General features: G+C 36.7%; 1 protein-coding gene across 1 annotated transcript in view; it reads right to left on the minus strand.

Annotated features, from left to right (window-relative positions):
• Positions 1-209: 209 nt before the first annotated feature.
• The window catches only part of lrrc9 (leucine rich repeat containing 9), a 32,970-nt gene continuing 5,795 nt past the window's right edge, over positions 210-27,384 (minus strand). Inside the window, 29 exon segments of the mRNA XM_032546370.1 lie at positions 210-404; positions 1,390-1,501; positions 1,503-1,580; positions 4,563-4,688; positions 7,466-7,534; positions 9,343-9,453; positions 9,455-9,561; positions 11,343-11,479; positions 12,380-12,519; positions 13,244-13,349; positions 13,435-13,565; positions 13,650-13,772; positions 14,657-14,877; positions 14,962-15,139; positions 15,870-16,012; positions 16,987-17,023; positions 17,025-17,111; positions 17,214-17,405; positions 18,725-18,844; positions 18,925-19,101; positions 19,755-19,882; positions 19,960-20,091; positions 20,172-20,307; positions 21,544-21,658; positions 21,751-21,930; positions 22,373-22,504; positions 23,551-23,753; positions 24,827-24,982; positions 25,871-26,053. Of these exon segments, the coding sequence (XP_032402261.1) occupies positions 244-404; positions 1,390-1,501; positions 1,503-1,580; positions 4,563-4,688; positions 7,466-7,534; positions 9,343-9,453; positions 9,455-9,561; positions 11,343-11,479; positions 12,380-12,519; positions 13,244-13,349; positions 13,435-13,565; positions 13,650-13,772; positions 14,657-14,877; positions 14,962-15,139; positions 15,870-16,012; positions 16,987-17,023; positions 17,025-17,111; positions 17,214-17,405; positions 18,725-18,844; positions 18,925-19,101; positions 19,755-19,882; positions 19,960-20,091; positions 20,172-20,307; positions 21,544-21,658; positions 21,751-21,930; positions 22,373-22,504; positions 23,551-23,753; positions 24,827-24,982; positions 25,871-26,053 (3,921 nt within the window). The 3' untranslated portion in view covers positions 210-243.

The raw sequence follows: 27,384 nt of genomic DNA on the forward strand, positions 1-27,384 counted from the left end.
GCCTTGCAGATGGTGACATCACTCTGAACTATGGAAACCCAAGGAGTGCATTGGTGCAAAAAAATAAAAATAAAATAAAATTTGTAAAAAATTAGGATATTCCAAAATGAAATCTTCAAAAACCAAATAGTTGATAAATCAATAAATCTGATTTATCACCCTGTTGCATTACAACGTTCACATGAAAATAAAAACAAAATGCAATCAAACTAAAACCAAACAAGCACAGTTGTTTTTATTGATTCATTCAGTGAACCTGTGGTTCTGGTCCTGTTTGCGACAGGAGCAGCTGGCGTCAGAATTTGGTTCTGCGGTCAGAGCGTTGCTCTTCATTCTCCTGCTGTGTCTCAGATTGGAGTCGGCTTGGCTGCTCCGACCCACATTTGCCATTTTTTGCTTTTGACCTGATTCAGAGATCAAAACATGGTGAGCATTAGAGAGTCAAAGGAAACCGTATCGGCTTACTTAGCCGTGAAAAATATTTGCTCCCTCATGGATTTTTTTTTTTCTGTTTGTGCTTTCATAGTTGAACAAATTTGAATTTCCCACAAAAAAGAGAGTAAATGCAATGCAAAAATCGGACCCAGTATTTTAGGTCTAGTTCGTAGTTCACTTAGTTCACTTAAAGTCAAAACTAACTTGCAAATAACTTTTCATCAAAACATAGAAGCTTGTTTAGAGTTAATAATTCTTTAATACTAATATAAAAAAGTATTTGTTTCATTAGCGGATTATTTCACTTATAACGTGGGGGAAAATTTGTTATAAGTGAAGTAATTTGCTAGTATTTTTCAGCAATGTTAAGGAATTATTTACTAAAACTAGCTCCTACATCTTGCTGAAATAGTGGAATAAGATAATTGAAGTAGAAACCAGATTTTGTGTTTTTTGTAGTGTGTAAAAATGAAGTTTTTAAATCATGAGTTTATCACTGGAAAAACATTAAAAATTACTAACTATTTTGGTCGAGTTTCTAGTGCAAATATCTTAGAAGTAAGATAAAAGTAACTTACAAGTTATTATCTTTCTTAGTATTTTAGGAAGATATGGGAGATTGTTTTAAGTAAATAATTCCTTAATATTAAAAAATGAACTAGTTCCACTGGCAGATTATTTCACTTATAACAAGTCATTGTTCCCATGTTACAAGTGAAATAATCTGCCAGAGAAAATAGCTTATTTTCATCAATATTAAGGGATTACTGACTTTAAACAAGTTCCTATGTCTTTCTGACTAGTTACTTGTAAGCTAGTTTTGTCTTATTTAAAAGATATTTTCACTAGAAACTTGACCAAAAACATTTAATTTTGTGTTTTAGAAGTTGCACATCCTAACATAATTCGGATCATCTTTTTAAATTGAAGCTTATAATTTTCTTGCACACTCACTCTTCAAGCGGTTTGTGTGATGATTGTCGTCTGCGCTGGTTGGCGGGGTGCAGTGGCCGAGCGTGATGCTGTGTGATCCGCTGTTTATACCCGTTCCCCTCAGAGTGGTGCCTGTGCAGCAGAACAGGCGCCAGTCCAGAAGGAGAAATATCAGCGGAGGAGAGCTGTGCTCCAGGGTGCTGAGCGTTCTGCTTTAACACAAAATATTTTAAAAACATGTAGCTTTAAATAGAGCTGGACAATAAATCGATTATACATATATATCATGATAGACATGTGATCAATATCAATAGATAATACATCTGATAGAATATTCAATGAATTCTGATCTAGAACCGCACAGCATTCTGGGAGATGTAGGCAGAGGAAAGCCTACAGCTCAGGGGTGTCGAAACTTTATGTCATACGGCTGCAAAATTGTCATGTCAAAAGTATTTGACACCACAAAAGCAAGCAAATAAAGTAGCCGATTTTTTTTTTAAATGTATATTTTTGTAGATATAAAACAGATAAGGTATTTTTATGATAGATTTAAAAAACGGAGACTTACCAAAAATACAAAAAGAGACTCGGATAGTGAGCTAAATCTAAAAGATTTTCTAAAAAATAATGTCAAAAATTTCCAACTTCTGAAATGTGAAAAGTCAGACACTTTTAACATTTGAAACTCGAATATTTCCAATTTTTTTCTAGAAAATGTACCGGTAAGTTATTTTGGGGGGGAAATTTACTCCTCTTTTTTTATAATAGCCCTAATAAGCTGTCATACATTTTGCACATTTGCTGTATTAATAGAAAATAATCTAGTTTTCAGGTTATTTTTGGCTAGACTGGACACATTTATTTTCAGTAATAAGAACAGGATTTGGGGCAAATTTTTCAAAAATGTTTGCTATATTTTATGAAGTTTAATAAAAAAAGTTGACGTCGGTAAAAGTTGCCTTTTGTTTTACCTAAAAATATTTTACCTTTTGTTAAAGCTTTAACTGCTCAACCTCTCTAGGCCAGCTAAGCAAAGTTGGTGGAATCACTTCTCTCACTCTTCAGTTACCTAGCAACTCTCTCACTCTTTGGTTGCCTAGCAACAACCTGTTGAGTAACTGGCACAGAAGCAGTTTAAGGTTCCACCACTGTGTGCCTCACAACTAATTCAAAATAAAAAACAATTTTCCTGCTTTTTCCTGTGGATAAAACAGGGAAGTTCTGGACTCAGGTTGGCAGTATTTCAGATTTAAAACAAAAATTAATCAATAAATATTGATATTGACTAATATGAAATGCTTATATCATGATACGCAGAGATGGGTAGAGTACCCAAAAACAGTAGTCAAATAAAATTAGTGGTACTTCAATATATTTTCACTGAAGAAAGAGTAAAAAGTAGCCGTCCAAGAAATTACTCAAGAGAAAAAAGTTATTTGGTAAGAAGTCTACTCAAGTAAAAATCAAATTATCAATCATTTAATATTTAAAAAATAAATCAGATGGACCAGAATATAAAGTTAAGTGGACATTTTGGTATTTTAAAGTAAAAAATTACAATAATTCATATAACTAACAAAAAATAACTAAATCAGGCAAATTAAATTTTTTTCCATATCAGTTTCTTTCAATAAAAAACTTTAAGAAAAACTACAGGTGTGTGTCTGTGTGGTAAATTTTTGGCTAAATCATGTTTGCTTTTCATTCAGTGAAGTTACTCACAGTAGGAGAGAGTATCCAGAAATTGATACTTCATAATAAAATTACTCAAGTAAAAGTAAAAATACCCATAGAAGTACATTTAAAAAAAGAAGTTACTCAATTAAATGTAATTGAGCAAATGTAACTGGTGATTTGTTTGTCGGCCATATTGTCCAGCCCTGGCTATGGGTTTAAGAATGCGGATCTGATTTAAAGCATGAGTGAAATTGTATGAAATGATCCTTTAAGTGCCAACAGGGTCAGATTAATGCCTTTAGCTTCACCCATATGCTTTATTTTCTCCTCCACCCACCCATCCGGGAGAGCTTGGCGATTAGATTGCTTGTTGTTCCACATATATAAGCATCTTACAGGGAAATAGTAATTACTGCTCATCAGTAACAACGTTCAGATTCAGCAGCAGCAGCTATAGACAGAGCAGGGAAACTCATTGATGAGCGCCACTAAAAGGACGTGTGGGTATTTTAATGAGGAAACACGGGATCGGCGATCTGTCATTTCCATACCAACGATTAACTGAGCAGGATAGAGTCACTGTGACCCGGCTAATACTGGCTAAATCCACTGGTGCATTATGGGCCGGGCACATTTCATCTAATCAGCAGGATGATGCTAGCAGGCTGAGGCTGCTTTTAATTCAGAGCTGCATTACGGCCCCCCGCTCCTCATTACGTCAGCAGATCAGCCAAACTCACACAGTACCATCTGGGTTTCCCCCAACATTTGATCTGGACGTTTGTTTGTTGACGTTTTGTTTTCCTCTTAGTCTCTGATTTAGTCTAAGTGAAATAAATGTTCATTTTCACAGCTATGTTGATGATATCTATTGATGTCTATCGATGAGCCAGGAGCAACTTCTGTAGTTCAGCTGTGTTTTCTTCAGCTTAATCAGCAACAGGGTTTCCCCCAGTGTATTATAAGCCTGGCGGGCCACCAGGCTTTACTTGGGCCCCCACCAGGCTGAGCATTGTTTATTTATTTAGGTCTTTTTAAAATGTTTGCATTTTTTAAGACTTTATACTTGGTGTTCAGGTATTAATCTTACAATCTTTCAATAACACATAAATATCAAGTGATATTTTAAAATTTCCTGTCAACTTTAAACATTTTTTTAACTTAAAAACACAACGAGTTGCTGGATGAATGACTGCCCTTGCACCCAACCACTGGGCTTAACAAGTTTTCTGGGGGAAACTTTGAGCAACAAACAGAAGTTTTAATTAATTATAGAAATAATCGTCAACTAATTTAGTAATCATTTACTAATTTGTAAATATATATATATATATATTCCATACATTTTGATTACTGTATATGGCTTAGAGATAAGGAAAACACCAAATTTAAGTGTTTCAGAAAATTAGAATAATGTGAAAAAATTATAGCAGAAAGTCCAGTGGAATGAAAAAGTGTGTACCAGCCACAGAGAAAACCGCAACCTTAAAGAAATACTAGACTTCGTCTCTCACATATTGATCTTCATGCAGGAGTTCGGCTTTCATCCGTTCCTCCGCAGTGACGGCGAATCCATCCAGCATCTCCACCTGCGTCAAATGCAGAACAACCTCTAATCTGTGCTGAGAGTTTCTGGCAATCTGAGGACAGACAGAAGACGAACACAGACCAGTTTAACCAGTAACAACATACTGAGAACAAACCACCCTTCTATTAACTCAAATAAAAAAAAACAATATGCAACTGAAACCTGACAGATTGTAGCTGCAGATTAGACATGTGGTGCATATCAAGTATTATTTTTGTCTAGTGTCTAGTGAAAATATCTTACTATGCTTAAAATAAACCAAAACGAACTTACAAGTAACTTTTCAGCAACATAAGTGAACAATTATTTAATATTGATATATTAAAAAGTACTAGTTCCAATGGCAGATTATTTCACTGTTAAGACATTTTTTCCATGTTATTATAAGTGAAATAATCTGCCAGTGAAACTAGTACTTTTTTATATGTCAATATGAAGGAATTATTAACTTAAAACAAGCTCCTATTGTGTACTGAATTGCTACTTCTAAGTTAGTTTTGTTTCATTTCAAGTAGTACTAAGAAATTTGTACTAGAAACTAGACAAGAAATACTTTCCAAGTTTCTGAGCTTCTGCCTCACAGAAGGCTGCTCCCTCACTCAGCTCCTTCAGACTAGCCAGCAGCAATTAGCAAACATCTGGTGGAACAGTGCATCAGCTGAGCTCATTATAGGAGCTACTTCTCAGTGAAACGCTGGTAAAAACATCATTAAAGGGTTACTAATACAGCCACGTTATAATGACTTTCTGAAGGCGGAGCTTCAGAAAGAGCATGAGTTTTTAAAGAGACAAAGGCCCAATTTATTTTAAGTCATATTTGATAAAAGCTGAAGTTAACATAGTTACTTGATTGTGATATAAAATGACACAATGTGCCTTAAAACACATAAAACTGCCCTTTTAAGGAATTATTGACTTAAAACAAGCTCCTATATCTTGCTAAAAAGTTATTTGTAAGTTAATTTTGCCTTATTGCAAGTGTATTTGCACTGGAAAATACAAAAGACACTTGGTAGGACTTTGTGTTTTTGTGGAGTGGGTGCCAGTAGCACCCAGCTGACAGATGGGTGCTCAGGGCACCTTCTGGTCGCAGAGCAAACCCGTCTGAACTTCATGTTCCTGTAGGATGCCGCCGCTGCTGCTGCATGCTACCAGACATACATGGAAAGGAGCAGGGAACGGCGTCTCCTGAGATGATTCTGGCAGCAGCAACGCCCCGTGAGGAGAGAAAGGGAATGGGGTCAAAGCTGGCACAGCTGAGTTTGACCCCGTGGAGAACAGCGGACCGGAGCTGCAGACTCCAGATGGGTGATGGTGCCGAAGCATTTGGTCTCTGATGCCAGGCGGTTTGAGGCGCAGCAGACGGCCCATCCTGTAATCACTTAATTTAGAGTGTGGGATTTTGGTCGTGAGAAACCGAGCTTGTAAACCATGTTTTAGATAATTTGATTGTGAGTCAAAGAGTTCAAAGTAAGGCTGGACGATACTGACTTAAAAATAGAATAAAGGGCGTGCCGTGGTGGCGTAGGGGATAGCGCGACCCTATGCCTACGACCCACGTTTGGAGGCCTTGAGTCCTCGACGAAGGCTGTCGCAGGTTCGACTCCCGGACCCGATGATATTTGCCGCATGTCTTCCCCCCGTCTCCTTCCCCCTTTCCTGTCAGCCTACTGTCATATAAGGGACACTAGAGCCCACAAAAGAACCCCTGGAGGGGTAAAAAAAAATAAATAGTAATAACATTTTTTTTTCTCGCTCTCTTATAAAAATTAAATTTTAAAAAGTGGCTTTCATTTCAGTGAGTTGTATGACGGAGTGTAATAATTGTGACAGTACGATTATTATTGTTTAATTAAGAGAATATAGTCATAGCATTAGCAGAATAAAGACGCAATTTTACCAGAAGAGTCTTAAAATTACGAGAAAAATTCATTTCAATGAGAAAAAAGCTTGGATAATTAATTTTTTGTTATTTTTTGTGTTGATGTTCTCATAAATAGGTCTGTCACAATAACAAATTTTGCTGGATAATAAATTGTCCCAGAAGTTAAACAATAATATTGTTATGAGACAATTTTCAAGTAATACAATGGTAACAACACAAGAAACATTCTCAAAGATCAATAAACTTTAAATTCTAAGAAATATTTAACACTGGAACTGGAAGACATTTTAAGTATCCAAAATAAAAATAAAAAAAACAACAGAAACAACAAATACAATTAATTATAAGGTGTCTGTAATCAAAAATGTTCGTCAGAAAAAGAGCTAGTTGAGACCAAATCACTTTGTTTTATTATCCAGTTTTTGGAAGAAAAAGAGAAAAACAATAAATCATGCAAATGGAAATTATTGAGTTTGTTTTAATTCATCATGCGATTAATTAATTTATTGCTTATTGTAACAGGCCTGGTTCTCATAAAATTACAACTTCATTTCCCCTATATTACAACTTTATTCTCGCTTTATTTCAACTGTATTACTGTAATATATGACTTTACTCTCGTAATTAAAAAAAAAGTTTTAGACTGGCACTAATAAGCCATCATAGCATTGTAAAAAACGTTTGTTAAACAAGATGGCCGCCCTGGGTATGTTGACGTCACTTTGAACTATGGAAACCCAAAGAGTGAATTCATGAAAATTAAATCTAAAACCAACAATTTTATTAATTGAATTTATCACCCAGTCCTGCCTCAAAGTGTCCTCTGCCCAGCAGACTGTGGATTCATGTCACTAAAAGTTCGTCCCAGTGGAGGAAAAAAATCTCTAGTTCTTCATAAAACCTGATTTGGTTTAATGGACAAACTAAAACTCAGTAAAACTTACAGGATTTCCAGTTACAGAGAGTTCGGTCAGGCAGGGAAGAGCCCCTAATTTGTGGAGTTCTGTGACGTCCTGCGAAAAAGTAAAGAAACAACAACTAAGTTTCTCCTTCACTGCAAAAACACCAAATATTACCAAGTATTTCCATTCTAGTTTCTAGTGAAAATATCTTAGTACACTTGAAATGAGACATAATTAGCTAAGCTAGCTTACATTTTGCATGAAGACATGTCCAGTGGTTTGGTGAAACTAAAACTATTAGTTGACTAGTATGACCATCGTTACATTCAGAGGTAAAAAAGGGAAACTTGCACCCCAGTTGTAGAGTACGGGAGTGGTAGCGTCATGATGTGTAGGAGGAACTGGTGCACTTCACAAAATCAATGACATCAGGGGTAACACTGCAAAAACACAAAATCTTACCAAGTATTTTTGCTTAGTTTCTTGTGCAAATATCTTAGTTCACTTGAAATGAATTATATGTTGCTGAAACGTTTTCAGCAACATATAGGAGCTTGCTTTAAGTCATTAATTTCTTAATATTGATTCTAAAAACATCCTAGTTCCACTTGCTGATTATTTCACAAATAAGACACTTTCCTTATGTTACAAATGAAATAATCTGCAGAGAAACTATTACTTTTTCATCAATGTTAATGAACTGACTTAAAACAAGCTCCTATTTCTTGCTGAAAAGTTACTCATTAGTTATTTTTGTCTTATTTTAGGTGTACTGACATATTTGTATTATAAACTACAGCAAAAATACTTGGTATGATTTCATGTTTTTGCAGTGAACTATTATTCTAAGTTTTTCCTTCACTGCAAAAAAAGCGAAATCTTACTAAATACTTTTACTGTAGTTTCTAGTATAAATGTCTCAGAACACTTGAAATAAGACAAAAATAACTAACAACTAACTTAAGTTAATAATTTCTTAATATTGATTAGGTTATTTCACTTGTAACAAGACAATTTTCTCATGATGCAAGTGAAATACTCTGAAAGTGTAACTAGTATTTTTTCATCAATATTAATGATTTGTTGACTTAAAACAAGCTTCTGCATCTTGTTGAAAAGTTAGTTGTCAGTTTTGTTTTATTTCAAGTGCACTAATATTTTTGCAGTAGAATCTAGGCAGAAATAGTTGGAAAGATTTTTGCTGCGTTTTCCACGGCTCCGATTTAACCTTGTCTCCTCTTTGGCTGCAGCCTGCGGTGCCGATAATGGAGTTGTATGTATGCATGCATGAGGGCAGAACCTTTCAGAATTTAGGAGGATAGAGGATGGAAGAGATTACACGTGTGAGCTCGCGTTAATCTCATGGGAATTTGGGCACGCAGCGCGCCGCGGAGGGGCGGGGGGCCGTCTTTGATTCCCGGCTTTTCGCCGCGACTCGACACCCCCCACGGCGAGCGCCGATGCTCCGGGATGATTGCTGTGTTTTATGTCTTAATTGAATGCAGGAAAACATTAAGGAAGTGAGGGGGAGAAAGAAAGAGGCAACAAAAGTGCAAATCACTCCCCCTGGGTGAGGAGCTGCAGGCTGAGCAGCTGATTACACGTTGTCCTGATTGTTCCTCTCTGCCTTCATACGCACCGCCATGACCTTCAATCAAACTTGATTCTCCTTAATACTACCCCTTGCATACCACAGTGGGTGGTAATGGCTCATGATTACTATACTTTATGCCTACTTTGCAAATGCAGAAAAAAGTAATACTGAATAAAATGCATTCTGAAACATCTGACACATGTAAAGCAATCAGGAAAAAGTTGGTAAATCAAAAGGTGACTGTGACCTTCCTTTGGAAACTCAAGCAATCTCTTTTTAGATTGGATCTGCGGTTTCATTTGAATTCTCCTAAACGACAAAATACCTGCAGCTTGTTCACGTTGAGGAAGAGTTTGTGCAGCTTCGTCAGCGTACCGAAGTGGTTCAGCTCCCGGATGCGGTTCTCGGCGAGGCGCAGCTCCTGCAGGGAGTTGTGAGCTAATGAACGAGTCCTTGGAAAGCGATTTAATCCGGTTTCTGTCCAACACGAGTTCCTTGAGCCTGTAGAGTTTCTCCAAACCCTCCACTTGCCTGATTTCATTGTCTGAATAATAGAAAAATACATAAAGTGCAGAAAGTAAGGAAGTATTGTGATTACCTTATCTACTAGTGTAACTGAACAAAAGAGAAAAGAAATTAACATTTTTTTCTCAGAATTTTGACTTCAATTTTGGAATTCTGACTTTTATCTCAAAATTCCGAATTCAATCTCCTAATTCTGAATTTAACCTGAGAATTCTGACTTTGTTCTTCAGAATTTCCATTGCAGTTTTGTGAAACACATTTATTTCACTTACAGCTGAAAAACAACTTCAACAACTTTGTATCAAAAAACATGAGATTTTCTTTCAAAATTGGAGTGTATTTTCCTAGAAACACAGCTAGTGTTACCAACTGAGAAACCAGAACATAATTTAAAGCATGGACATAATTAAACAACAAAATAGTGACTGTGCAAAAATATTATCAATGGGAGACTTACAAGGCAAAAACCATCCATTTTCTTACACTCTTATCCCATTGGGGTCGGCAAAAACCACTGCTGACCAAAAAGAAAATTTTTACAACTCCCATAAAAAAGTGAAAAGTTTGGGAAGCTATCCAGTGGAATGATAAGACAAAAGTAGGACTTTTTGAAAGGTGTGTATCATGTTACATGGGTGTAAAACGACCAGAGCACTACAGAAAAACATCAGACTTCCAAACACAGGTGGGAGTAGTGTAATGCTCTGGGACGATTTCCTGTGAATTGTGTTCTCTAGCAGAAAAACCTGATGTAGAATAAGCATAACCTCCAGCGTACTTGTTTAAAGCAGCAGGACAATGTTCAGTTCATCCCTGAAATGCTTAAAATCAAGATTCTGAACCAACTTAGTTAAAGTCTGGACTTCAGTGTAACTGAAATGCTGTTCATGCTTGAAAAAACTCAAGTTCTGGATGTCAGTTGTTGCTCCAACGGTGCCTCAACCAGTTATTAAGTTCTGGTTTGGATATATATTTTCATTAATAAATAAAATCATTTAGTTTTTTCTCAAGCTACACTGCAAAAACACAGTCTTACCAAATATTTTTGGTCTAGCTAGTAGAAATATCTTAGTACACTTGAAATATGAGAAAACTAAATTACAAGTAACTTTTCTGCAAGATATAGAAGCTTGTTTTGAGGTAAGTAATTCCTTAAAATTGATGAAAAAGTACTAGTTACACTGTAAAAAAGTCTCTAATTAAAAACATTTTTGCTGCGTATATGGGAGATTAGTTCACTTTTAACATTGGAAAAATGTCTTGTTATAAATGAAATAATCTACCAGTAGAACTAGCACTTTTTCATCTATTTTAAAGAATTAAAATAGATGAAAAAGTTACTATTTCTTGCTGAAAAATGACTTGTAAGTTAGTTTTGTCTTCTTTTAAGTGTAATAAGATAAGATTTTGTGTTTTCGCAGTGTACCTTTGTCTGACTTTAAAATTCATTTGGCAATCAGAAACATTTAAAAGTGAAAAAGGAGAAAAACTTCAGAGGACACAAATAGTATGAAGAGCTTTGTTAACTGCAGCTGTAAAACAACAAAAACAACTGAAATCACAGAAAAGCTAAAAAGCAAATGTTCCAAGATAAGTCAGAAAATAAGAACGCAAAGGTGGGCAAAGAAAACACATCAACAATCAAAAGCTTTCAAAAGCTGTTGAAAAGAAAGTCAGTCTCTCTTTTCTTCGTGACCCGTCATCCAGCTGGCCTGCGGTCCATGGGAGGTATTGCTCTTTTACAGCTCACCCCGTCCTGACCGCTGTGAGCGGGAAGGGGGCAACCTGAGCCATACGTACCTTGAAGGAAGAGCGCTTTAAGATTGGTGAGCCTGCTGAGCTCCAGATTGGCCATATTGGAGATGCCATTGTGACTCAAATGGAGCACCTCCAGGCTCCCCATCAGCGGTTCCAGCCTTCCGCAGGGCCCAGAAAGCCTTAAAGACAGTCACAGAAAACCAGTTAGCAGCTCTGGCCTCATTCTGCCTCCTGCTGCTGCATTCAGCTACACAGGCCTTACAGGTGCATGAAACTCTCAGCAATCACAGGACAAACAAACAAAGCAGCAACTCTCACAGATCTCCTTGTATATTGATAAAAACAAATTTTTAAATGTTCACATTTTACGTAAAATAAAATTTAAAAGATTACTTTAAATGTTTGATATTTGCAATAAAATGCATGAAAACCTGCCTGTACTGTGACACATAGCGGCTGCATTGTTTGGTCAGGGCTGCCCTCTAATGGTGTGTAAAAGACAAATAGTTTGTTTCTCGCCGTCTGAACTGCAGAAACACAAAATCCTACCAAGTATGTTTGTCTATTTCCTGGTGAAAATATGTTATGTAATTTGAAATAAGACAAAACTAACTTCCAGGTACATTTTTAGCAATATATAGGAGCTTGTTTTAGTTAAATAATTCTAAAATCTAGATTTTTTTTTTTTTTTGACGTACTGATTCCATTGGCAGATTATTTTACTTACAGTAAAAATGTCTTGTGATAAGTGAAACAATTTTTTCACTTATCAATATAGATTTCTTTAAAATCAATATTGAGGAATAATTGATGTAAAACAAGCTCCTATATCTTGGTGAGAAGTTACTTCTAAATATGTTTTGTTTTATTCCAAGTGTATTGAGATATTTGGTTTCAAAACTAGACCAAAAATACTTATGAATGACTTCATATAAGAACAGACGCTGCCTCAATTTTAGGCAACTTTTCATGTGTTCTTAGCTGATTTGTGATTGCTGACTTTTTTTCAGCAAACCTAAAAGAAAAAGTTGTAAAAATGGTCATATACTTCTTTTAATTTTGCGTTTCTATCATATTACCTGTTAGGTCTGGATGAGTTCTGCTGGCCGTACCCACTGGAGTTGACTTTGCTGTGCAGAATCTGTTTGTTTGACCGAAGAGCTAAAGTCTTCTGCCTCGGCAGAATGGACTTGATGTGGTTGTGGTTTAGATACAGAATCTGTTATAAAAGAGTTAGTAAAAATGTCTTTATTAAATTGTGAAGAGTGTGTATTAAGGATTCAAGCAATTAGATTAATGGTTACTTAGATTAAAATTAGTTCCAATCGATAAACTAATAAATTCCGCTTAGACCTTCTTACATTGTTGTAGTTTGGCCGCCATCCAGCAGAGGGCGCCGCTGGTCATCCTTAAGTAGAGCCAGTGACGCCTTAACAAAGATGGCGGCCAAACCAGAACGGGAAAGAGAAACGGTCCAGAGTTCAATCTGGGATACAAAATGCAATTTATGCGGCTCTATTTTGAGATATGAAACACTCGACCAACTCCTTAAGTCACCTTCTCATTCAAAAATTACTGATCTGCTACGAATGAGAGGATGTGATGACACAGAAGCGGAGGAGCTAACGCAGAAAAATTGTTTATCTTTTATTTTTCTACACAGCAACTTCAGATGTTCCAGTTTTGTTATATTTGATAAATACTTATAAAAAACAATATAACTTAATGTTTATCCAGTCGGTTTTTACACAAAAACTGTCAGAATATAACAATGTGTTTCTTAAAACACATGTGTTTTAAGAAACACATTGACGTCCATTTAAGAAAATGGACGTCCATCAATTATTTGCTTGTCAAACGATAAGATCCAAGTAAACTTAGACCAAACTTTAGACCAACTCACTAATCAATAACTTGCATGCCTAGTCGGTATGCTTTCTTACTTTGACGTTGGGCAGGTAGATAAGGCCTGAAAAGGATGTGAGGTTGTTATGCTCCAAGTTGATGCTGCACAGGTTGGCAAATAAGTCTGGACACAGGTCAACCATCCTGTGGGACGGGAGAAGGCGGTTTGAAAGCTTTATTCATTGTGGGAGTGAATAAAATGTCAAACTCGACTGTTTCAGATTCGTACTTGATGGAGCAGGACTGCAGGCTCAGATGGGTGATTTCTTTGTAGTTTGAGTGACCAAGCTTCTCCACTACAGAGTCAGCGGTCAGTCTTCCCTTGAACATCATCTTTGCACTGTCACACTCGCCTAAGTCCTGCAGAAAACACAAACAAAATAATGTATAAAACTTGTTGTAAGGTGTGAGATGATATGGTAGTTGTGGGTTTTTGGAGCATACCACTGCGGTTCCATCCAGAGCTCTAAGGAACGGTAAATGGAAAACAACGTATATTCGATAGTTTTCCAGTATCTCCACTATGGGATTCCCATAAAGATCCAGGATGATTAGATTTTCCAAAGCCTAAAGGAAAAAAGTGAGTTTAGACATCTCAATAATAATTTAATTATTTGAATAGGGATGCAAGTTATAGATTGATGTGTTAGTTGACTAATTATTAATAGATAGGCAATTTTCTTAAAAACCTGCGTTTTCTCTGGTGCCGACTGCACAATGGTGTATTAAGGACATTGTAGATAGAAAAAAGGAGTAAATATCCACCAAAAAACCTCACAAATCTAGAGAATAATCTCAGAAATGTTCTAGAAAAAACTCAGAAATTTTGCAGCTCCAAAAGTTGAAAATTCTGAAATTATTGTCAGAAATCCTATTTTAAAAAACAATGAAATTTCTGAGCTCCACCAGTTGATGATTGCAAAACAAAACCCTCATAAATTTTTAGACTGATCTAAAAAAACATTTTTTTTGGTGGAAATTTGCTCCCATTTTCTATCTACACTGGCCCTTAATACACCTTCGTACTCATCCCATAACAACGGACTACATTTTTCATAATCTGCTGACGCTGCTCCGTCATGCAGCACCTCTGCTGAATTGGCGTTTTGAGGTGAAACCTGTTTGTCGAGGTCTTATATTTATAAGAAAGGACCGCATAAAGTGCATTTTTCATCTCAAACAGGACTGTCTGGACTGTTTCTATTTTTTGTTTTGGTATAAAGGCACCGCCATCTTTAATTCCATGTCGACTGTCTGACTCCGTTTAAAGATGACCAGCGGCGCCCTTCTGCTGGATGGCAGCTGAAATCCAACATTAAAAGAAGGTCTAATAGAAAAAGGCTGTTGTTAATCAATTGGAAGTCATTTTAATCTAATAAATTATTAATCAACAGTTAATTGTAAGGCGGTTAATTGTCCACATCCCTGTATTTTAAACTATTTTTCCTCACTTTAAGAAAGTAGATGTCTCTCGAAGTGGAAATCTGGTTGCCTCCTGCATAGAGCTCAAGGAGAGAGCGAACGCTCCTGATGCCACTCGTTGAAGTGATGTAGTTATTTTCAACAGAGAGATGAGTCAGAGCGGGCAGCTGGTTCAGAACCGGGCAGTCCAGACTGGAAAGATGGTTCCCATCTATGCTCAGCTTTCTCAGGCATGGAAGTCTTGCTAAGCCTAAATAAACAGGAGGGAAAATAAAAACATATAAGTACAGAGTCTGAGCTGATCAGAGGAAGTGATGTTGAGAGTGGGAGGAACCGTTGAGTGAGCTGATGCAGTTGTTGTTCATGGAGAGCTCCTCTAACTTGAGGCAGGTGTCTAAGCCGCTGAGTTTGGAGATGTTGTTGTCGTTGAAGGAGGCCCACCGCAGGTTCAGCAGCTTACTCAGACTAACCAGTTTGAAAAGTCTCTGGTTGTCAAAGTTCAAGGTTGTGATCTGCTCAAAAATTGATGCCCACAGGCAAACAAAAGGACATATGAAATATAGATATTTATAAAACTAGAAATTTACATAAAGGAAACACATTCATCTTTTATTTCTCAATGAAGTTAAATCTAACTAAACATTTCTTGTTTTAGCTTAGTTAGAATTATCAAAACTATTTCTACTTCCTAAATGACAGAAAACTTAGCAAGAACTTTTTTTCTGGTTTACTTGAATTCAAAAGTTTGTGACTCAAATTAACTCAAATGTGTTGGTTTACCTGTTAGACGTTTGTGGAAGGAAATCCAAAACATTTGACTCAAGTCATACAGTTTAAAAGACAGTTTAATAATCGATTAATCGTGATTAATCAATTATTGAAATTACCAAATGTATCTAAACTTTGAATTCAATAATTCAAAAAGATTTCTAAAAATATTCACGCCAAGCTTTCTGGCATTTAGCAAAAATAAATAATTTTGGTGATTCTAACTAATCTAAAACAAGAAAAGTTTAGTCTGATTTAACTTCAGACGGTGAGGAAAAAAATGGTCTCTTTTTATTCAAAGTATATAAATATCTGATTCCAACTGTATATTTTACCCGAGAGGCCAAGCTGAACACAACTTAATGGCTTGGAGGACCAAGAACTGTGGCATCCCACCACTAACTAAACTTGAACTTTTACAGATGCATATTTGGAATAACTGTCTGAAAATGAAGTCCTCTTGCTGCATCTTACCTTTGCCATCCAGTCGGACTCCAGTTCTCTGCCGGGACCCCAGGGAGCCGGACCCAAACTGGAAAGGAGCTGAGCAGTCGACAGCAGGCTGAGGCATCGAGGACGTTCGCTGTCGGTACGGGACTGGGCCAGAAGGGCAGCCTAGAAGCATAGCCAGCAAGTCTAAAAACAGTACCGCTCCTTCACGTTTGCTCTCATCATACAGGAACCTTACAGCAACTCGACCAGAGCAATGACAGACTGTTATTTCTGCAGAATAATAATTCTATATCTATAAACACTACACAACTACAAAGAAGAGCTGAAACGATAAATAGGATTAATCGTGATAAATCTATTATTGAAATAATAATCAACTAATCTAGTAATCAACTAATTGTTAACTGGAGTATACAGATTCAACAAAGGACAATTGCTAAAATAACATGCTTATAGTAAGTAAATAAGTTGTAGTAATTAAGTCAAAGCTGTACAAAATAATTTGCATTTTCACAAATAAATCTTTATCTGTAAATATGTTTTACAAAGAACTCTTCAAATGGCAGTTTTAGCTTCATGGCGCATTTAAAAAACATTAAGGTTTTTGAAATGGTTAATTTTCCAGACACCAAAAATATATATATATATTACATATTTCCAAAAAAAGTGAAGCTTTAAGTGCTTGAGCTTGTTTTTGGGAGTACAGACCCAAATGGAAGTATAAAACATGCAAAATGTGAAATTTGCATAATAGTTCCCCTTTAACCATCATCCTCAGATATAACCAGGTTGCTCAAGATGACTTTTGTTCCCGTAAGAAATAATATCATTTTTAGGTTCTTTGTCTGATATTGGAATTAGCCTGGTGATCTGAAACATGTGGGATAAATGGAGGAAAATATCTTTTCACTGCCTACATATAGAAGAACTATCCTCATTGCTGCCATATGTTGAATATGATCTCATTTTATATTGGAACAACTTCCAAGATGTGCATAGAAATCAAAGTTAACGATGAGATTCATGTTGTTTTAAAGTGTTGCAACAAACTAAAGATGTAGCGAAACCTAAATTTGTTTTAAATTGATAAATATTTTGCTGCCCTCACACAAAAAAAGGGCCACAAAATCTTTACCTGGCTTAATTTTGACGTCAGCAACCATGTGACAAGCTTCCCTCTGCCTCTTCTTCTGTTACCATCACTCCATTGAGGTGTGTGAGGGTTGCAACACGGAGCAGTACGGTCATTTTGACCGCCTCTGGCTGGAGATTAAAAAAAAAACCATTCACACATTCTTTAAATCTTGGAGTGCTTTACTTCTCACATGCTGCGTGTGACATTAAGCTTTTCATCCTACTCTGCACCTTGGTCCACGGATTATATCTGGTGTCCAGTTTCTGTAAAGCAGGAGTGTGTTTCCGCAACACAGCCGTGTCTTCTCGGACTTTGGTCAACTTATTCCAGCTGATGTCGAGCTCTCGGAGCTGCCCTAAACTCTGCAGCCCCTCCAGAGTCACCAGCTCGTTAAAACTAGCATCCAAAACCTCCAGGTTGGGCTGAGGAAACAAGCGACAAGTTTTTATTCGTTCAGCCTCCAGAGTTTCTGGGGTGTTTTCACACATGGTAGTCCAGTAGGTCCAGTGATTGGAAACCAAAGTTGCAACATTTGTTACATTTTCAGCTGGTGCAGTTCACTTTCACTCTGTCCAGTCTCCAACAAACCAAACCTTTGGAAAAATCTGTTCCCACCCTCGCCTGTGGTGGCGCTGCACCAAGAACCACTGCAATAAATGACACGAAAAACCTCTGAAGTACACATGAGCACAACTTCCTTCTTCAAAGAATGTAAACAAAAAATGGAGTGGACGTGAGATTTTAGCATTTATAGGATTTCTCTTTTGTGTTTGGTAAAAAAACACGAAGTCATTTCTCCTGATAGCGCTAGATTCACATCATTTATCTTGTTTGTATTTACCCAGAATGCCCTGCACTGCAGTACACTTCCTGCTTTTGGAGCGATCTGCGGTCTGCTTGGCATTCGAACCACGCCAGAGTTCACTTCAAACCTAGGTTTGGAGGCGGATCAGATTTCACTCTTTTGGTGTGCATCAGTTCGATTGGTGAAAATTCTGATGCGTTTGGTTCCCCAACTGAACCAGACTTTCTAAACAAACAAACCTAGAGGCAACTAACAGGGCAGACCTTCACACCAGCCCTGTTTAGTTCACTGTAATCAAACTTTAGTTTGTTTGTCTAGAACGTCTGGTTTGTTAGGGGAGCTGTGAACGCCTAACTATGATATGGACCAAAAAAGGTAACTCTGGTGCCAACTACAAACCTTGGTCTCGGTTCGGTTGACGGAGACACACATGCATTCGTAGTTCGAATGCATGTGTAAACGCCAGAGATGGAAAACAATGCAGGGTAAATACATCTTAAAATGCGTGAGGCTAGCCCTTGCAGGAGAAATGCCTTGTGGTCTTTTGCCAAAGACAAAAGAGAAATCCTCCAAACACCAAAATTTGGCGCTACCCCTTTTTTTTTTTTACATATCGTGAAAACGAAAGTTATCCTCATGTCTTCTTCAGAGGTTTCTGTGTCATTTCCTTCAGTGGTTCTTGCCGCAGCGCCACCACAGACGAGGAGGTGAACAGGTTTTTCAATAAGTTTGGATTGTTCAACAGTGTGGTGTGAAAGCGAACCACACCAGCTGAAACTGTAAGAAATGTTGCAATTTTGGTCTCCAATCAAACCGAGTCCACCGAACTATCAGGTGTGACAACCCTCTAAATGTTTCTCATAAAACTGCTGTAATTTGGTCCTTTTGGGTGACCCTAAACACACTATTACATTGATTTTATACGACTATGTTTACCATGTGAGAGATGTCATCAAGGCGTGTGAACTTATTAAAGCTGATGGTGAGATGTCTCAGAGCTGAGAGGCTGGAAATCTCTTTGATTTTACTCAGACTGTTACCATGAAGGTTGAGGACCTGCAGATTCAACACAGCAGTGACGGATCACTGAGAGGGATGTGAAAAGAGCTAAACACCTTCAAACACAGAGGCATTACAGTGATCTGACTGAGGATGTTCGCTCTGGCCACACTCAGCAGGGTTCTCTCATCAAGGCTCAACAGTTTTGGCTGCGGCTTCAGCATGGGATCCATGCTGAGGGCGGCGACGTCCGCGGTGGCGTCTTCAGAAAGAGAAACATCCCTCTGTCCACAGCGGCTCAAGTCTTCTCTGTTCTAATAACCCATCAACATGTTCAGGTACAGAACTGTTGGTCAATGCAGACTGTTAACAGTAAAACAAAAGACATACATTTATTTTTATGTATTGCTGAGCTTTAATGACGTGTTTGAGATTAATTTAGTAATCATGCAGCTGATTTGAGCTAAATATATTTTAGACATTTTGGATTTCATAACATGCAACAGCAGAGATGTTCAAAAACAAAATTTGTGCTCTCACATTTGAATTACTGATCCAAACAGAATAAAAATTATAGATCTTGACATCCACACTATTATTTGATTAATGGATGTTGGCAAATTGCATCTCGACTGCTTTTAGCTAGCTCCATTGGCAGATAAATTCACTTATAACATGACATTTTCCCCATAAGTGTAATCATCTGCCAATGGAACTAGAACTATTTCATCCATATTAAGGAGTTACTGACTTAAAACAAGCTCCTGTATCTTGCTGAAAAGTTACTTCTAAGTTAGCTTTGTCTTATTTCAAGTGGGCAACGATATTTGCACTAGAAACTAGACAAGAATACTTGGTACGATTTATTTTGTTTTTGCAGTGTAGAGAGCTTAAATATCCAACCGGAGTGATGCCAGAGGCTTTTCAATTGTACAAAGATAAGTCAGGAAACAAAGACTCAAATTACCGTAGTGATATATTCAAAGTGTATGACGTACTCTGGCAGGATGAGCTCATGGTCAAATACAAACCACTGCCTTCGGTGGTGGGGCCCACCCTCAGCGCTCCGAGGCATTCTCGCTGACTGTGGTCTCTCTAAGGAACAAACACAAAGAGATCCACAGAAACTGACCGGCTGCAAATGTAAACTCTGAGCTGGGTTCAGGGAATACCATCGCTTCCTGCAGAGCTGCCCATGGGGTCCAAGTATTGGTACACAGAGTAGACGTTGGGAAAGCTGTTTCCCAGTTCACCAGGATTAGGCAGGCTGTTACCCACAAACACCTTACAGACAATAACATGGCCTGTAGGGGAACCATAAAACTTCAGCATTTAAAGCACGGAAGAGAGGAGGAACCAGGTAATTTAAATAAAACTGTCTCACCGTGTCTGAAAGGGATTTTATCTGACATTTGCTTGGAGTCACATTGGCTGGCCTGCTGCAGCAAAAACTGGATTCTGGGTTGTTCAGAGACAGATAAACTGTTGGATAAAGAGACAGCAGCCTTTCTTTCTAAACCCTGGAAATACAGAAATACACAAGTTAATCAACACTAGACTGAAAAGTAATAATAAAGAAACTGACACTTTGCTTCTTTGCACAAGAGTGTTAAGAAAAGCTTTTATCTATTCTAAGTGGTCATTGATTTGAGCTCTGTTTGAAGACATGATCTTTTTATATATTACTATTTTTAAAATAGTAAATCAACTGAAGCAAAATAAATTAATTTACAGTCCCCTATGAAAATATTTGCTCCTTAAAATTCTTCACTTTTATTAGGGTTGAAACGATTAATCTGATTAATCGTGATGAATTGATTAATCGTAAACTCAAAAAAAGGCCATTTGCTGAAAGAACAACAACAGTTTAATTAAATCTCACATGTTGATATTTAGAAATATTTTATTTTTTAGCAGCAGATGCAGCCTTTGCTACAAATAATCAACCGTTATTGCATTTTAGGCAACAAAATATTTATGATTTAAAAGAGAAATTTAATTATTTGTTAATTTGTATATTTTAATGTACTTCTAATATTATAGAATGTGCTTTTTTGTCCAATTAATTGATTAATCATCAGAATAATCAATTACTAAAATAATTGATTATTTTAATCAATTTGCTAGTTGAAGCCTTACTTTTTATTGGAATTTTATATGATACATAAAAATGTCCTAGAACCATTAGTAAACTTGAAATACAAGAAAACATACAAGTAACTTTTCAGTAAGATATAGGTGCTTGTTTTAAGTCAATAATTTCTTAATAAAATTGCATGTCAATTGGGTATGATAATTTGTTTTAACTTATTTTCTTTTTTCTTGATTTTGCTTTTGTCTGTTTGAAATAAACAAATAAACAAACAAATAAATAAATAAATAAATAAATATTTATCAAATAAAATACTAGATCCACTGGCAGATTATTTGATTTGTAAAATTGGAAAAATGCCTTACACGTCAAACAAATATGCCAGTGGAACCATTTTATCAACATTAAGGAATTATTTATTTAAGATAAACTCTTATAATTTTCAGAAAAATTACTTATAAGTTAGTTCTGTATCATTTCAACTCTACTAAGATATTTGCACAAGAAACTGGACAAAAATACTTGATAAAACTTTGGGTTTTTGCTCTGAATACATTACAATTTTGTAGTAGTGACATGGTGGGAAAAAAAATCAATGCTTAATTTTCATAGTAATTAATCTGTATCAAACAAAACCAGTCATTGTTTCTAGCAGCTTGCTCACCTTCATTTGGTTTGTGGTTTTGAAACCCTCCTCTAAAATACACAAAGTTTCCTTGATCTCACTTGTTTCAGGGCCAGTTACATAGAATAAATATTCCAGTCGACGTCTGCAGTTCCTGTTTAAAAAAAACATGCTTTTGTTCCACAGCGTGAAGTGTAGACATGCAGAGGCTTTAAAAGGCATTACGCTGTCATTTTCTTTACTCACTGTAAGACGACAACGGATTCTTCTGTGGAAAGAAGGCTGTGAAGTTTGTCTTCAAAGCGAAGCCTCAAAGCGCTATTGTGGATGCGGAAAACCCTGTTAATCTTTATGTCTGCGATCCTAAAGCTCGTGTAATCGGATGGAGAGAAGCGGGAGAGCAGCAGGTTGCGACAGGAAGTGTACCTGTTGGTTTGAAAACATAAAACAAGCTTTTATCTGCTCTGTGCAGCTTTGACCTACTGCAAAAACAAAATCATATTCTAAGTCTGTCTTGGCCTATATTACTACACTTGAAAAAGGACAAAAACAATTTAATACAGCCTTGTATTTAGTAAATAATTCCTTAATGTTGATGAAAAAGTACTACAGTTTCACTGGCAGATTATTTCATTTATAATCAGACATTTTCCCCATGTTGTAGGGTTAAATAATCTGCCAGTAAACTTTTCCATCAATATTAAGGAATTGCAGACTTAAAACAAGTCTCAAAAGTTACTTGTCAGCTAATTTTGTCTTATTTCAAGTGTACTAATAAGATATTTGCACTAGAAACTACACCACAATACTTGGTAAGATTTCGTGTTTTTGCAGTGAGAATCTTGTTTATGAAGATCTACACCCGTACCATGAGTCTATGGGGCAGCCCTCCTCCAAACGAATATTTCCAACACTTTCCAGCTCCACCAACAAAAACTGAACCAAATAATCTGTCTGCTTTGTGACTTGGATCAGTTCCTGCTCATACCAGGCCTGAACCCTAAGCACAGCACACAAAAACAGCCATTATTATTCATGCCTGGAAAAGGTTGCATGTTCTAATCTAAAACGTTCCAGCCCGATAACCACAGCAGTTACGTTTAATTTCAAAGGTGCGCACTTCTTTGTCTGTATTCCGCTAATAGTCGAAAAACTGCGGTGTTTCCATTAAATAAGAAATTAAATAAAATCACAAGTAAATACGCTTATAACTGAAAATCATGGCATCTACGGATGTAAACATTTACATGAGATTATATCCATAAATCAGCCATGGCGGTAGCGCTCATCATCTATCAGCCATCTTCTTCTTCTTCTTCTGGCAAGCAACGCTTGAATGTCCCTTACCGCCATTAGCCTTCAGAGGAGACGTTAGCATCTTATTCAGCCGTTGGCGTGAAAAGCCCCTTATATTTGGGAGCGGCTACGGATGCGGCGTTTTAAAGAAACGCCATTTTAACGTCCGTCCTATTCAAGTCTCCATTTTGGCCTCTTGGCCAGAAGAGCTATTTTTAGTATGACACACAACTTTTTATGAACGGTGCGATGCCGTGAGAGCTCCGAGAGCCAGCTAGACATTGTCCGGGGAAAAAAATTCATCTTCCTCCTACTACTTCCTGTCTTCTTCTTCTTCTTCTTCTTCGTCGTGGTTTTCGCCGGTAGTGACATCCTACCTTAAGAAGACGAAATTGATAGAGGATATAGTTTTATTATTATTATTATTTTGTTAATTTTAAAATCTGTGTAATATATAGCAAGTCGGTCCACACTCCATTCCAGTAGATGGCGGTAATGCACGTCTAAAAGTTGCTTGCCAACGGCTAAGATGGAGAAAGAGAAGAAGTAGTGACATCCTGACGTCACATCATTCGTGTGATGCGAAAAATAATTTCGACACGGCTGAAAAACCACCTCATCCTAGGGTTAAAGCTTTTTACCGAAAAACGTGAGTTTTTTTTCCCGAAATTGGCGTGTTTCCATTAAGCTAATTCATTTTCGTAATTTCAATTTGCGCAGTGTTTGTTCGCTGGAAACGTAGCCTTTTACTCATCCATCCTCCTGGTCCATCGCTGCAGTCTTTCCCTCAGTGCTTCTATCTTCAGCAGTATTTTGCGCTCCACGCTGTTAACGTCCAGGTTTGCTCCTTTAGTGAGAGCGTCTTCGTTCACGTTTCGTCCTTCCAATTCAGTCTCCATCCTACTGCCAGGACTCTTAGGACTTTGTGGCATCATGGAGAGTTCATGTTCAAGCTAAAAATGACACACAGTGCGGTGAAAATAACTTATTACTATAGTGCTTAAAAATACAATCTTTTTTTTCCCCACACCAGATCCAATTTACAGTTTTAATCTGGCCTTTTCTCTCCCTTTCTTTTTAAAAAAAAAGAAATTGCAAATGGCAGCTTTTATTTCACTCATCCCTTATACGGAGAATTAGGGCCGTGCTAATGAAATCGAGAATTTTTGTTAAATTACGAGAAAATAGTCATTATACTAAGAGTAAAGACAATTTTATCAGAACGTATTGAAATTACAAGAAAAAGTCATATTAAAGAGAAAGCTTTGATAAAGTTATCACGATCTAACATATTCAGATCATTTCATGTGGTTCTGTCTTCAAAATATACATTTATTTGCTCAATTGTTTCAAAATCCTGCTACTGATAATACTTTGATGCTGATTATGTGTTAAAAGATTTAATATTCCCTTATCTGTAAAACCTGTAAAACTCACAAAATGCTCAGCATTCCTCATTTTATTTTTTGTTATTTCTCGTGTAGGAATTCTCATAAAAATATGACTTAATTCTCCTAGTGTTATGATTTTATTCTGGTAATATTTTGACTTTGTTCTCGTATTATTTCAACTCTACTGTTGTACAAATTTATTCTTGAAACATTACGACACGGTTCTCATGATTTAAAATGACCTGAATTCAAAATCCAAATATATAGAAACCGTAAAACAAGATGGCCGTCCTGGGCCCTCTGGCGTCTGAACTACGGAAAACCAAGAAATGCATTGGTGAAAAAAAGTCCAGATTTTCCAAAAATTTAATCTTCAAAAACTCAAAAATGTGACAAATTGATCAAATTAATTTATCACTTATATACAGATTTTGCATTTTTGTGACATATATTTGCTTCAAATATATGTCACATCACAATATAAATTGTGATGTGAGACAAATATAACTTGAATAAGAAAGAGTTCAGAAATACAAGTGGAACAGCTCAGATCAGTGGAACCAGATGATTCATTTCAGATGAAGCTGACCTACAGGTAAATAATTATTTAACATTATTTAGCAAGCAGTGCTTACACTTTTGAGGGTGTGACTGAGAGTCCGGATGCATTCCTCAGGCAGCTTCATCAAACATTTCTTCCTTTCCTGTAGAGCAACCTGGGTCTCTCTCAGGTTCCTTTGAGCAAGGCGAACACGCATGTTGTAGTACATCAGTTTCTTCATAACTGCAGACTTCAGAGGAAAGAGGCAAAAATAAAAAATAGCAATAAAATGTCCGTCAATTAAATAAATAAAATGTTTTGCCTCTCATCAGTTGAAGATTATAGCAATAAACGCTACATTATATCCCCACAGTGCTGTGACTAATGGTTATTTTGGCAATCGATTAATCTGAAAAGAAATTTGGCATGTTCATCAATTCTTTTATTTAACCACTTAGGACTATTTATATAATATTAGAAATACAAAAGAAATAATTTAATTTCTTTTTCAAACAAGAAAATAAACATTTTATTGCCTAAAATGCAATAATAAAAAAATACTTTCAACATCAACATTTGAACAGAAACCTTTCTGTTTGACCTAATATCAATACAATGTGGGGCTGAACTGTTACAACTGACTAATAATTGGATACTAAAAGGTTATTAATATAATTTGTTTTTGTCCTAAATGCCACTTTTGGAGCTCTGGGTAGAACATATTTACAGACAAAGGTTATTTTAATGCTAAATGTATGAATTTTTTAAAAACATTTTTGGAATTAAATAATTACTGCTAAGACTGTGTTGTTCTTTAAGCAAATTGTCTTTTCTTAACAATTACCTCAGTTAACAATTAATCAATAAAAAAAAAATGAGTTCATAATTATTTCAATAATTAATCACGATTAATCCGATTAATCGTTTCAGATGGGAAACAATCAGTGAATTGTGTTTAATCAACAATGCTCCATCATTCAATGAGTCTTACATTTTATATATATTTTCTTTGATATGTTCATCTTTAAATTGCCGATGTTTGGTTTCCAGTTTATGGTTTCATCAACCATGTTTACACGCTTAACCGCAACCCCATCAACCCACCAACAGATCGGTTGAAGTCTTTCCGTCTTAATACCTCAGCAGCATCCTTGATTTGTTTGCAGGAGACATCCCAGTTGTCTAGTCGCTCCAGGCCCGGCAAGTGATAAAGGATGTGTATACTGTAGTTGCACAGCTGACACACAGGGTTCGAAGCTGAAGTGGGGTCGTTCAGAGCTAGCTCTTTCAGACGGGGCAAACGGGCCAGGTGGGTCAGTTCCTGTTGGAGCAAAACACAAAGACCACATAGAAGATGAGACTTTTGTTCTCCATCAGGTTGGTTTGTTCTTAAAGGTGACCTACACAAAACATCTTCCTTACGTTTTTTGCACAAAATAATTTTTAGATGAAGAGATTTTATTCTGTCTAGTTTTTTAGGGCCTCTTCTAAACCAGTTGACCGAACATGCTGGAGTTCTGCTTGGGTTGCTAGGTGTCGTGGAAAATAAACTATTTCCAAGCACTGTTCAGGTAAAATCACTCAATCAGGTTTATTCATGAATTGTGCACAACTCAGAGAGCTCACAGGACAGTCAATAATGAAGCAAGTCTGAAACGGAAAGCTCTGCCAGGCAGAGACAACACATGAGTTTTGTACAAAGGGATAAGGGATCCAAAGCCTGGGAATCAGACTGGTTCCCATGCAGCTGGGGAAAAACAACGTCCAACCTTGTGCATGTAACCCAAACAGCTTTAACTTGGTGGGAATATACAGAACTTAGAATAAACATATAGCAATACAACTAGCAGGTGTGACCTAATTGTAATTTTTCCACATCACTAGGTAACGGGCCAGTGCCCATGGATTGTGACTCAGCAAAACAATAAATCAGAGTTAGAATTCCTTTTAATGCCACTGAGCACAAATAAAGTACAGCGAAATTTTAAAAATAGCTACACAGTTGTTCTGTGGTTCAGAACAACTGGGATGTTAAGAATAAATTTATAAGTAAATAAATAAATACAGATCAGGTTTTAGGTGGATTTGCTGTGTTCAGTAAAACAACAACTCTTGGTAAAAACATGTTTTTTAGTCCGTTTGTCCTTGATCTTATACATAGTTCCCATTAGTCTGCACCGGAAGTGATCCGCGCCATCTTAGCACGCATGCGCAATGGATAGCGGACCCATGGCTTCCAAACCAGCAAAAAGAAAATATGTGGACACTCTTAACCAATGCGCGAAAAAATGATACATTAAAATGGCTGCTGTTAGGATCGACCCGTATGAGACGGAGAAGAAATATTGTATGGACGCATACAATCAATGCTTAAGCAGATTTGAAATTTTCACGTGAAAAACAAGGTTCTGGTGACCGGCAGAGTAAGTACATACCTAGGCTACATGTCCGTCTTAGCTAGCAGATAAAAGCTACATTATTAGCTAAGCTAATATTGCTATTTCAACAGTACATACTTCAGAAAATATCAATTATATTTATCTTAGACAGATAGATACACAGAAGTGAGTCGAATACTCAAAAACTAGAATCGAGTAATACTTGTAAATTAAAGTACTTGTTTAAAAGTAAGATAGGGACGAGGTGAGAGCT

The sequence above is a fragment of the Xiphophorus hellerii genome, chromosome 19 (assembly GCF_003331165.1).
Source record: "Xiphophorus hellerii strain 12219 chromosome 19, Xiphophorus_hellerii-4.1, whole genome shotgun sequence".
Lineage (NCBI taxonomy): Eukaryota > Metazoa > Chordata > Actinopteri > Cyprinodontiformes > Poeciliidae > Xiphophorus > Xiphophorus hellerii.